Source organism: Nycticebus coucang, chromosome 4 (genome assembly GCF_027406575.1).
Source record: "Nycticebus coucang isolate mNycCou1 chromosome 4, mNycCou1.pri, whole genome shotgun sequence".
In the NCBI taxonomy this organism is placed as follows: domain Eukaryota; kingdom Metazoa; phylum Chordata; class Mammalia; order Primates; family Lorisidae; genus Nycticebus; species Nycticebus coucang.
The window spans coordinates 69,970,893-69,984,667 of NC_069783.1; the positions used below are offsets into that span (position 1 = coordinate 69,970,893).

Sequence of the window (13,775 nt, forward strand, 5' to 3'; positions counted from 1 at the left end):
CCCACAGTGTTAGGATTACCGGTGTAAGCCACTGCACCAATATCATTTTCGATGGCTAGAATGGAGGGTGAACAACACTGTAATTTCAGCTTCACTACATAGGGGAGCATGTAGAGTCATATACAAAAATGTTCTTTTTTTAAAAAAGGGAAAAAGAAAAATATTTTTTTAATGGCCTTCAGAAGTGTGCAACTTTTTTTTTCTTTGCTAGCACATTGGAAGAATAAGAGGTATCTTGGGCCACACATTAATTAAACATTAATAAAAGCTGATTAACAAAATAAAAGTAAATGCATACTTTTTGTGATAATCTGACACCATGGATAAGCAAAAAAAGTCCTCACAAAAATCACCATGTGGCCTGTGGGTGCATATTGGACACATCATTCCATAGTTCTTAATTATTACCAGGTGCTATAAACAGAAAAGTTTTAACCCACTGTTGGGTGTTGAAACAGATCATACTTACCATTTTTCTTCAGCATTTAAAAGTTTTCAAAAGTTATGTTGAAAGTGTGATAAAAAGTTGTGTTAAATATTTAGAAAAGGATTCTTTAAAGCACTAAGATTAATGGTAGATGAAATTATCATAGGGAATTATTACTGTACTTTGTGGCTTAATTTGGTTTATTTTTAATTTTCTTTCCAACAACAGCTTCGGAAAGACCAGTCTTTACATTATGGTTCAGTTCTTCTTATATCTGAATTACCAGAGGATGGCTGCAATGAAGAAGAAATTAGAAAAGTATTTCAACCATTTGGAAAAGTTACTGATGTCCTACTTATTCCATATAGAAAGGAGGTTGGTCTTTCAGTTTGTTCTAAAAATTCATAGAAAGTCATTGCTTTAATGATTGCATAAAATGTTGTTCAATCTCTTAGTTGCTTGCACTACATACAAAATTGTTCATTGAGAATTATGTTTGGGTGTGAATGAACAATGTCTCCAAAGAATGTTTTCTATCCTTTAGAGTAAGGCTTGGCACACTTTTTCTGTAAAGAGCCAGATAAGTAAATATTTTAGGCTTTGTGGGCTCGCCAAAAGATCCTAACTATTGTACTCTGCCATTGTAGTACAAAAGTAGCTAGAGATAAAATATGTAAATGAGTAAAAATGGCTGTGTTTCAAAGAACTATTTATAAAAACAGGTGGCCTGTGGCTCAGTCGGTAGGGCGCCGGCCCCATATGCCGAGGGTGGCGGGTTCGGCCCGGCCCCGGCCAAACTGCAACCAAAAAAAAAAAAAAAATAGCTGGGTGTTGTGGCGGGCGCCTGTAGTCCCAGCTACTTGGGAGGCTGAGGCAAGAGAATCACTTAAGCCCAGGAGTTGGAGGTTGCTGTGAGCTGTGTGAGGCCACGGCACTCTACCGAGGGCAATAAAGTGAGACTCTGTCTCTACAAAAAAAAAAAAAAACAGGTGGCATCCCATAGTTTGTCAACTTCTGCTTTAAAATATTAGTAAGTTTATACTAGAACAAATTATTTCCTTTATACAGTAAGTATTGTTTGCCTGTGAGATGTATTCCTATAACTTACATGATTTAAATTGAGAACTATGAACAACCTCAGGCTAAGTAGAGAACATAAACATAATGGTAGTGTCATCCTTGTTGCAAGAAGCTTTAAAAATGGCAGGCCAGATTTACCCCCAAACTATACCAGATCTTGCCTTCTCTTTTATTGTTTGGGGAGCCCTGCCTTTTGTTTCTCTAGTTCCAGGAGCCTGCGACAGACACTTGTGTCCCTCTTGCTATCCTGGTAATGGTGTAAAGGGTCTAGAAGGTTAAATATCTGTTTCATGTGTGAAACACCTGTAATCAAATTACTCTTTAGCAAAATAAGATAGGCAAAAGCAGTCTGGACTTGAGATAATTTTATAGTTTTATGTTCCACATTAAGTCCATTTAAAAATGCAGGGACTTTTAAGGTAGATTTTTGTCTAAAAAAGTAGTAAATTTCATTTTAGGCTTACTTGGAAATGGAATTTAAAGAGGCAGTTACGGCAGTCATGAAGTACATTGAAACAACACCTCTTCTGGTAAAAGGAAAAAGTGTGAAAATATGTGTTCCAGGAAAGAAAAAAGCACAGGTAAACTGGATTGAGATCCTAGATGTTTTATCATTGTTGATTAGTTTAAATTTTCTGTTTGAGTATAGCATGCTTACATAAAAATGCATAAAACATAAATGTTAACAAATTATATCTGAATAAATTTAAATACACTGAAATTAAAAACTTCTTTATGTACATAAAGCAACAGACTTAAGAGAAAATACCATATATAACACAAAAATAGCAAGCGTCTGGAGACCTAGGTCACAAGATAGAACATTGACAACATCTTGGAAGGCCCTTGCCTGCTTCTTTCCAATCCTTATATCCTCTTTTGTGTCCACAAGTAACCCCTACCTTGATTTCTCATCCCATTTTGCCTTTTTTGACTTTTTTTACCAACAATATCACAGAGTATATATTCTTTGGGGATTTTGCTTCCTTAGAATTATCAGTGTTAAATCTGTCTAGATCATTTTTTGAGCTTTAATAGAACCATATGTAATATCTATAGAATTACTTTCAAATAGCCTGTAAGTTTTGCTTTATGTATGTAGGTTCTTTTAATTTAATTTGTTTATTTACTGTAGAATATGTACTTTAGTATATATTTCTTTTCTTTCTTTCCTTTTTTTTGAGACGGTGTCAAGCTGTTACCCTGAGTAGAGTGCTGTGGTGTCATGGCTCACAGCAACTTCAAACTCTTGGGCTTAAGCAATTCCCTTGCCTCAACCTCCCAAGTAGCTGGGAGTACAGGCTCCTGCCATAACACTGGGCTATTTTTTTGTTGCAGTTGTCATTGTTGTTTTAACTGGCCCAGGCCAGGTTTGAACCTGCAAGCCTCAGTGTATGTGGCTAGTGCCCTACCCACTGAGGTATGGGTGCTGCCTAGTTTTAGTATATGTTTCTTTCTTTTTTTTTGAGACAGAGTCTCAAGCTGTTGCCTTGGGTAGATTGCTGTGGTGTCACAGCTCACAGCAACCTCAAACTCTTGTACTCAAGCAATTCTGTTGCCTCAGCCTCCCAGGTTAACTGGGACTACAGGCGCCTGCCACACGCCTGGCCATTTTTTTGTTGTTGTTGTTTCAGCTGGCCCAGGCTGCGTTCGAACCTGCAAGCCTTGGTGTATGTGGCCAGTGCCCTACCCACTGAGCTATGCATGCCACCGTAGTATATATTTCTTAATAATTTGAATTGGCAGTCTTTATGTTAATACATAGATTTTCCGCATTCTTTCTAACTTCTCTATACTACTTTGTATGAATATACCAGTTATTTTACTAGCTCCTTATTTGATATTTCTGTTTTTTATTATATACAATAAGGAGAATGTAGCTCTTTGTCCTTCTTTCACAAGACATCCTTTTGCATTTATATCTTGATACCTGTGAGTGGAATTGTTGGTTTATAGGATGCACAGTAATGAATGTTAAAGTAGCTATTATAATTTATGTTCTGGTAGTTTATGAGCGTACTGGTCTTTCTGTATTAAGTTTCATCAGCTTTGAAAATTCAGTATGTAAAAACTAGTATCTAGCTTAAATTTGCATTTTTCTGATTATTAGTGAATTTCATCTTTATATAATTACTCGCTATTTCTATCAGCTGTTTCAGTGAGCTGTCTTTATTTTTCCCTTTTTCCAATGTTTTTATCTTTTTAAAAATATTCATTTAAAGGTATTAATCCCAGACACAAATTTTGCATTATATACAAGGAAGTATTTTCTTCTAGTCTGTTGCTTGTATATTTACATACATAAAGTTTTTAAGTTTTTATGTACTCAGATTAATTGATATTTTCCCTGATGGCTTTTACTTTTTTCTTCTATTTTTAGAAGACTTCTCTGTACCAGCACCAAAAATATTTGGTTTGATTATTTCCTTAATCTGTTATTTGTGGTAAAATGTGTGGTTGGGATCAGTATTTCTATCATAGGTATAGCCAATTGACCTGGTACCATTTATACCTAATTTATCCTTCCTTGTTGACCTGAAAAGCTACATTTATGTGTGTACATAATCCTGTATACATAGATCTTCTCTTGTGGTGTTCTGATTACTTTTGTGACAATATTATGTGGTTTCAGTTATTACAACTTCATAGTATTTTCTTATTTTCCTAGTAGCGTTCTTTTCCTTTGTTCTTTATTTAAAATGATTTTGATTAATCTGGGACATTTACTTTTGCATATTAGTTATAGAATCAATTTAAGTTCTCTGAAATATTCTGAGATTTATGGAATGGAATATATATTAGTATATTTATGGAATTTATATTAGTATTTTTATAGTATTGAATCTTTCATCCAAAACATAATTTATCCAGTTATTTGGTTATTTGGATTTCATTTCATGCCTTTTAACACATTTTTTCCATAAAGTTCTTGAACATTTTATTTTGCAGGGGTTTATCTCATATATGATAAGGGGGTATTTCTTTTCTTAAAATATATATATTAAGAAAAGAAAAACTGTATTAAAGTTATAATTACCCAAGTCACATTTGACCTTTAGAAATTACAAGAGGTGCCCAAATGTGGTATGTATTTATTTTTATTATTTGTATATATTGAGTATTAAAATTCTAATGGTTTTTTTCCTTTCTTAAAATGTGTGTACATTTTTTGGCACTTTCTGTGTATTATGTATGTATACATATGTAAAACATAATTTATATTGGTATTAATGAAAGGGTCTTTATTTTTTCTCATATGTTCTCTGCTTGATTACTACTAGGATAACTCATTCTCCTAGTTTATACAACTGCTACATGCTATTCACCTATTCCCATCGTCCTGGTTTCGATAATGAGTTAAATGGTGACTCTTAATTTCTTACCAGTTTTATCCTTGAGGGTTTTGTTCAGTTTTAACTAAGAGAAAACCTTACCAATGGTTTATTAAACAAATAAGTATATTTACCTCATAACAGGAAATCTGCAGGTAAATGGTTCAGGGTTTGTAATTTCAGCTTCATAATTTCTTCTGGAATCCAGCCTGTTTTCTGCTCTACTATCTTTCGAATGTAGCTTTCATCCTCAGTTGAAAGATGGTTGCTGTACCTTTTGGCATCATTTCTACCTTGTCAGCAGAAAGGAAGAACTAAATATCAAAAGCAAAATGTGTTCTGATTTTGTTTTTCTGGAAAGAATGTGTTCCCCAGCAAATTTATCTATATGTTGTAATTTAGAACACATGGCCATCTAGTTGCAGTGGCGATTAAGGGAAAGCAAGTATTAAATATGTAATTTAAGAATTTAAACTTCAGGCGGTGCCTGTGGCTCGGTGGGTAGGGCGCCGGCCCCATATACCGAGGTTGGCGGGTTCAAACCCGGCCCCGGCCAAACTGCAACAAAAAAATAGCTGGACATTGTGGCAGGCGCCTGTAGTCCCAGGTACTTGGGAGGCTGAGGCAAGAGAATTGCCTAAGCCCAGGAGTTGGAGGTTGCTGTGAACTATGACACCACAGCACTCTACCGAAGGCGATAAAGTTTACAAAAAAAAAAGAAAAAAAAGAATTTAAACTTTATCCCAGAGAGAGGTAAATGAGTATGACATAATAAAATTAATAGATTAGAAAGATTCATCAGGAAGTGATCTGGAGAATTAATTAGGCAAACAATTCTGCAGGCAAAGAAAGCCTAGCTGATTGATTAACATGGAGAAAGGCAAGAGCACAGAAGTACAGTTAGAAGACTCATCTTGCCATTCCAACCAACCTCTTATGGTAATGGTGTGGAGTAGAATAAGTGGCTTTATACAAGTGACTATGCAGCTAAGACATAGCCAATTACAGGGAGGCAGCTTGTTTTCTTTAATTCTAAACAGTTTAATCTGAGAACATCGTTAATGATACATTTAAGGAATTAAGAGTGTTTCAAAAAGATTAAAACAATTGAACAACTTTTTTTTTTTTCCGAGACAGAGTCTCACTTTGTCGCCCTTGGTAGAGTGCTGTGGCATCACAGTTCACAGCAACCTCGAACTCTTTTTTTTTTTTTGTAGAGACAGAGTCTCACTTTATGGCCCTTGGGTAGAGTGCCGTGGCATCACACAGCTCACAGCAACCTCTAACTCCTGGGCTTAAGCGATTCTCTTGCCTCAGCCTCCCGAGTAGCTGGGACTACAGGCGCCCGCCACAATGCCCAGCTATTTTTTGGTTGCAGTTCAGCCAGGGCCGGGTTTGAACCCACCACCCTCGGTATATGGGGCCGGCGCCTTACTGACTGAGCCACAGGCACCACCCGCAACCTCGAACTCTTGAGCGTAACCAATTCTCTTGCCTTAGCCTTCCAGGTAGCTGGGACTACAGGCGACTGCCATAACGCCCAGCTATTTTTTGTTGCAGTTGTCATTGCCGTTTAGCTGGCCTTGGCCGGGATTGAATCCACCACCCTCCGTGTATGTGGCTGGTTCTGTAACCACTGTGCTATGAGCGCTGAGCCTATCTTAAATAAGTTTTTGATGAAGTTGGTAACATAAATCTACAAGCCCAACTATATTTACTATCATCATTGTCATAGTAATGAATAAGGGAAAATACCAGCCCTAGAAGCTAGAAACATGTCATCTACCTATTAAAAAATATATATTCTTCAACTAAGTATGGTTTGGATGATGGTGCAATGAAGGAGGCTGAGAAGGCTAACTGATGACTCATCTCTTTTGTGATAAAGTAGCAAAGCTAGGGATTCACTAGAGGGGATCCACAGCAGAACTCTGGTTGTGCCTTTTTCAGATTGGAAGTATGTGGGCAATCTTTTTATCCTGTTACCATAGTAAGTGGAAAATTGGCTGGAACCCCAAAGTAGGGGAAAAATAGAGTTGTGCTGTAGCTTTTTTGGTTTAGATTTTGCTTTTTGGGATGGATTGTGAAAACCAAGAAAAAATTTATCTGCCCACCCATGAAGTTTTGTGTTAGGACTACCTCTAACTCTGGCTGTGATTCATGTAACATTTTCTTCTTGAAATCAATAAATTATTATTACAGAAAAGGTAAAAGTTTCCTATATTTCTGTGTTAATGTGGGTTTGCACATCTCACAGAAACTGGATCACCTTGTCTTTAGTAACAAGCCAGCATAGATTCGAATCCTTAGGAATGATTATTAACTTTTTGAGCTACTCCCTCTCCTACCACTACCAATAATCTGATAAGTAAACATTCTTTTTTTCTAGAGAAATAACCATAAGCCCATACTCAAAAAGAAATTTTTTTTTTTTTTAATGACAAAGAGTCTCACTTTGTTGGCCTTGGTCTAATGCTGTGCTATGGCAGCTTCAAACTCTCTTGGGCTCCAATAAACTTCTTTGTCTCTACCTCCCAAGGAGCTGGGACTACAGGCACCTTCCAGAATGCCTGGCTTTTTTTGTTGTTGTTGAAACAGAGTGTCACTCTGTCACCCCTGATAGAGTGCCGTAGTGTCATAGCTCATAGCAAACTCTTAACCCTTGGGCTCAGCCTCCCAAGTAGTGGGGACCAAAGGCGCCCACCACAATGCCTGGCTATTTTTAGAGTTGGGGTCTTGCTCTAGCTCTCACGGGTCTAGAAGTCATGAGCTCAGATGAACTGCCACACCCAGCCTGCCCAGCTATTTTCTAGAGATGGAGTCTTGCTCTTGCTCAGGCTGGTTTCAAACTCCTGAGTTCAGGGAGTACACCCTCCTTGGCCTCCCAGAGTACTAGGATTATAGGCATGAGAAAGAGCAGGAGCTCTTGCTCTGGAATAGAGCATTATCAGATTATTCAATAAACAAAACCCTTGCAGCTGTAAAATATTGCTGTAGCTTAACTCTGAAAAAACAGAAACCTTACAATTTCAATTCATTGTTTTTAGCAAGCTTCTCTTATATGTAAAACTAGAGCAGAGGTCCTCAAACTTTTTAAACAGAGGGCCAGTTCACTGTCCCTCAGACCGTTGGAGGGCCGGACTATAGTTTTAAAAAAAAAAAAACTGAACAAATTCCTGTGCACGCTGCACATATCTTATTTTGAAGTAAAAAAACAAAACGGGAACAAATACAATCTCACTGCCGCATGTGGCCCGCGGATCGTAGTTTAAGGACCCCTGAACTAGAGCAACCAGTCAACTAAAATCCAGTAAGACTAAAGGAAAATGAAAAATAATGCTGGGAAACAGTAAACATTTGAGCATTTAGAAAATCTAATGAATTAAAAAGGAGGTAAAACCAAAAAGATGTAATTCAGATGAGAATTTAATTGCATTTTAATTATAAAACTATTTCCTAATAGTTAAGCATCTCTTGTGTCGGGCATCATATTATCTATGTAAGATTCAGTGGTAAGTAAACAGATCTATTTACCTTTTCTTGAAGCTTATAGTCTATTTTACAGGCATTAGTAAAGGTTAAAGAACCAAAATGATGAAAGAGGAAAGGCATGGTAGATACAACCAGGTGACCCAATTTGTACATAACTGGAATTTCTGAAAAAGGACATGACTTATTGGTGAAGATTTTGAATTTAATTGTTATGAAGAGGAACCTGTAGTGAGCGATCCAGGGAGAACCAGTGCAACTCCACAAAGAAATAGATCAATACATTCTCAGGGTTGCATGGGGAAAAAATTGTGACTCGTTGTAGTTCAGTACATCCATTTCAGGTGGAATGTTAATGTGTGTGTTAGAGCAGCATTCTTTTTTTTTTTTTTTTTGTAGAGACATAGAGTCTCACTGTACCGCCCTCCAGTAGAGTGCCGTGGCGTCACACGGCTCACAGCAACCTCTAACTCTTGGGCTTACGCGATTCTCTTGCCTCAGCCTCTCAAGCAGCTGGGACTACAGGCGCCCGCCACAATGCCCGGCTATTTTTTTGTTGCAGTTTGGCCGGGGCTGGGTTTGAACCCGCCACCCTCGGCATATGGGGCCGGCGCCCTACTCACTTAGCCACAGGCGCCGCCCTAGAGCAGCATTCTTACATATGCATGGGCTTAGAAAATACTTAATGTTTTCAGAAACATTGATACAAAATAAAGAACTGAATAAATGGAGATTTTATGATATAAAGTGTTGGTAATGAGCAGTAAAACAATTTAAACAGTAAAATCTAAAATGTCCTATTATTATAAAAGAACAAAATTTTATTTTTTGCAGTTTTGGCTGTGGCCTGCCACCCCTGGTATATGGGGCTGGCCCCCTACTCCTTGAGCCATAGGTGCCACCTAAAAGAACAAATTTTTTAAATGTCACTTGTAATTACAAAAAAAGATAATTTTGATCAAAAATGTATTATCAAATATTGGCATATAGTCAGGGGTTAAAGGATAAATTTTTTTTTTTTTTATTGTTGGGGATTCGTTGAGGGTACAATAAGCCAGGTTACACTGATTGCAATTGTTAGGTAAAGTCCCTCTTGCAATCATGTCTTGCCCCCATAAAGAAAGGATAAATTTTTAACTTGTAACTTAGACATAGGAAATCAATAATTTCAAAGTTCTTTTAAAATTAAAGGTAATAGTTAGCATGAAAAATACGAAGATAAATCTCTTCTAAGTCACTGAGGTGTTGGGATAAAGTCCCATATAGTTTAAAGTCCCAAAAAGAACAGAAAACAGAATTCCTGGTTTCATAGAGTTTTAGCTTTAGAGAAAGACCCCAAAGAAGTTAAATATGTATGTAAGAAGTCCATTGGCAACAAGTGCTATGGTGAAAAATATGAAGAAAAGAGAAGTGCCCTTGTTGGGGAACCAGGAACTGCAACTTTCAAAAGGTAGTTGGGGATGGTCTGAATGTAAAAAGGGGTATTTGAACAGCCGAAGAAGGTAAGTAAGCAAGCCGTTATTTGACTTAATACCACTTCAGATAGAAGGAACAGTAATGGCAAAAGACTTTGAGATCTAATGCCTGTGCAGTGTCCTTGAGATCCACACCTGTGTGGTTTCTTTGAGGAGAAAATGGTGGTTTGAGATGGTAGGTAGGTGGAATATAGGATGTAAAAACCTTATGGGCCTTTGTAAGTACTGGCTGTTTCACACAATCTGATGAAAGGTTTTAAGTTGAGGAATGGCAACTTCAATCTGTTTTCAAGGTGCAAATAGAGTGTGAGTGGGGTATAAGGCAAAGACAGATTCAGAGAGATCATTATTAGGCTATTGTAGTAATCAAAGCAAAAGATGGTGGTAGATTGGACTAGGCTGATAACAGCTAGACATCTGAAATGTCACATAAGGTTTTGCTTTCCATGGTTTTAGTTACCCGTAGTCAATTATAGTTCGGAAATATTAAATAGAAAATTTCAAAAATAAACCTAAGTTTTAAATTTTGTACTCTTCTGAATAATATGATGAAATCTCATATTTAAGGATCAATTTTAGCTAGGATTTGACTCATCTCTTGCCTAGCATATTCATGCTTTATACACTACCCACCTATTTAGTCACTTATTAGCCATCTCTGTTATCAGATCCACTGTCTCAGTATTGAATGTGTGTGTTTAAGCAACCCTATTTTGAAGCTGGCAACTTAAGATAGCCAAAGAAATGTCATAAAGTACTTCCTTTGAGTGAAAAGTGAAAGTTCTCGACTTAATAAGGAAAGAAAAAAATAAAATTCTGTGCTGAGGTTGCTAAGTTTTACAATACAGTAATTTTGAGAGACCATATTCATATAGCTTTTATATAACAGTATGGTGTCTTAATTGTTCTATTTTTACTTATTATTGATCTCTTAATTGGGTCTAACTTAGAAATGAAACATACAGGAAAAAACGTAGTATGCATAGGGTTCAGTACTATGCATGGTTTCAGGTGTCCACTGGGGGAACCTTGTAATGTATTGTTCCCAATGGTTGAAGAGGAACTGCTGTACTTAATAAGATAAATATAGATGAGTGGTAAAAGATGGGATGTAAAATTGTACTGGTGTGTGATCATAAATTGAGAAAAATGTGTTTATATAAATAGAAAGGGTAATAATCATCTATTAGAATTGGAAGATTTTAGATGTTTTTTGTTCTTGGATTCTCTTATGCTTTTCTGTATTTTTTAAGTTGCTTTTTACACTTGGAGAAAATTAAATTCTTCATTATTCAAAATATTTTTCTTTTATAGAACAGAGAGGTAAAGAAAAAGACATCGTACTCAAAGAAAGTATCTGTGTCTACTTTAAAGTAAGTGATTTCATGATTTCATACATAAGAATGAATTTACACATGAAGTAAGAGGTTTTAATTTGGGGGGCCGGGGTGCTCATGCCTGTAATCCACTCTGGGAGGCCGAGTGGGTGGGTTGTCTGAGCATATAGGTCGACTTAATAAGGAAATCCTTATTATTGTTAGCCTGGGCAACAGCAAGACCCCTTCTCTAAAAATAGCCAAGCGTTGTGGTGGATGCCTGTAGTTCCAGGAGTTTGAGATTGCTGTGAGCCACAGCATTCCACCCAGGGTGACAAAGTGAAAATCTGTCAAAAAAAAAAAAAAAGAAGAAATTTAAAAAAATTTTAGCACCATAATTACAGTTTAAATGAGGCAACCTTCCAGTTAAATTATTTGAAACTTTTTTAGATTTGAACATTATGTTTTTAGAACTTTATAGAACTTAGAATTTCTAAGTTGCTGCTGATTTTTTTCCTCTTTTGAACAGAAAAGATGGAGAAGCTTCAAAGACTGTTGAAACTGTTACTTCAACTTCTACTGGTAAGTTATTACTTTTAATACTCAAATGAGTGTGTCTTGTCAGTTTACTAGATACTTCTTGTAGGGGGTTAATATTTAGTGCTATGTAATTATGGAATTTCTTCTGGAATAAATACAACCACTATAAAATAATATATGTAAGTTGCCTATCATAGTTCCACATTTAATAGCTGTTTTTTACATGTTTGCATTAGTTTTGCAATACCTCCATCCATCCCCTCCTGATAAACCCACAAGAGAAAATATGAAGAAAGTTATTTTAAGATTCTTTACCTGGTCCCCTTTGATTTTGAAAGTTAGCTGAGAGGCAAAAAGTAAGTTAAAAGTGATTAACCAGAAATAGATTAATGTTATCATACTCAGGTGCTAAAAGTCATTTCTTTATGCCCAGGAAAATACTTCAAGTTTTTATTATAAATCCAGGTAAATGAATTTCACATGCAATTTTAAAATGGGTTATCGTTTTTTTCTCAGTTCATTGTGGACTAAAAGGGTGGAAAGAAGGGAGTTACTGTCAAAACGCACTCATGAAACTAGGAAGAATAAATAGCTTGACAGTGAAGGACAAGATAAAAAAGCTGAAATAAAGCAGATATAAAATAGATTCAGAAAGTTAAATTGTGTTTTGTATGTTCTTTATGGGAAGACAAGTATATAATGTGTTTTGGATTTTTATTTAGAATAGGATAAGGGTTTAGGTATTAAGTTCTGGCAGGTAAAAGTTGGATTTTATAGAATATCTTATTTACATATAATATTTAGTTGAATAGAGTATATAATTATTGAAAGTTACTGGAGATAGTATGGATGCTTTCTGTGAGGCAGTGTATTTTGACTAAGATTTTAAATTAAGTAATTTAAACAGATAATACACAGGGGCAGAATATTACTTCAGGTAGGGACATGACATAGGAAAAGTAACAAAATTAGACAATCACTCTAGCAGGCTTGAAGGGCCATGGTGGGAAGTTTTTGAATTTGACCCTAATAATAACATTTCCCAGAATGTGTTGTGTGAAAGACTGATTCCTGGAAGATGTTTTGGGTCAAATACAGTTATACAATACACAAAACATGTTGATCTCATAAGACCCTACAGGAAACAAGTGTATTTAGCTTTGTAAAATCTTCTGTTTCCTAAGCTAGGCTAACGTACATTCTATTTCTTCTGTATTACACCTTGTAATAATTAGTACAAACTCTGAGAAATTGCTGTAGCGAATACGGAACCACTCACTAGTTGTTAGGATTCTCATACAGATTTGAAGAGATTGAAAATCTTACTGAGAAAACAAAGTTGGGATTTGCTATGGGATACATGTAATTAGTACCTGGTTAATTTAAATTAACCAGGGAATTTTGAATTTTATTTGGAATTTTTTAGATAAAAAAAATAAAAGCAATTTTATTTAAATTTCAAGTTTTCAAACTGGGTGGATTTTACTTACAAGAGTGTGGTATTGGCTCGGTGCCTGTGCTCAAGCGGCTAAGGCGCCAGCCACATACATCTGAGCTGGCAGGTTTGAATCCAGCATGGGCCTGCCAAACAACAATGATGGCTGCAGCCAAAAAATAGCTGGGCGTTGTGGCGGGCGCCTTTAGTCCCAGCTATTTGGGAGGTGGAGGCAGGCAAATTGCTTGAGCCCAGGAGTTGGAGGTTGCTGTGAGCTGTGATGCCATGACACTCTACCCAGGGCGGCAACTTGAGGCTCTGTCTCAAAAAAAAAAGAGTGAGGTATTGTTATTGATTATAATTGAAATATTTAGACATGGTATTTCCTTTGAATTTGGGAAAAACCATGACCTTAGATTTCAACATTGCCAAATTTCAGTGATCAAGATAGCTGTTGAAGATATTCTTTAGTCAGCCAATTATGTCATTGAAAGTGGGATGCTTGGGAAATTTGTAAAGTTTAAGGTCTAAATTTTAGAAATATCTGTAGTTTTTAACCTGTAGTTTTAACATAATAAAAGTAATGAGTATAGAGAGAAGTGGTTTAAGCTAAGTACTTCCTCCTTCCAATATAAAAGTAGAAAAAAGGAACCTGTAATTATGACTTGAGAAAGACATGGG

General features: G+C 36.2%; 1 protein-coding gene across 3 annotated transcripts in view; it reads left to right on the forward strand.

Moving 5' to 3' along the window:
• Positions 1-13,775, forward strand: part of ZNF638 (zinc finger protein 638) — a 163,088-nt gene that overhangs the window by 104,835 nt on the left and 44,478 nt on the right. For all 3 annotated transcript variants that reach the window (XM_053586928.1, XM_053586929.1, XM_053586930.1), the window contains exons 7-10: positions 656-802; positions 1,966-2,088; positions 11,118-11,176; positions 11,649-11,701. In XM_053586928.1, the coding sequence (XP_053442903.1) occupies positions 656-802; positions 1,966-2,088; positions 11,118-11,176; positions 11,649-11,701 (382 nt within the window). The remainder of the gene's footprint in view (positions 1-655; positions 803-1,965; positions 2,089-11,117; positions 11,177-11,648; positions 11,702-13,775) is intronic.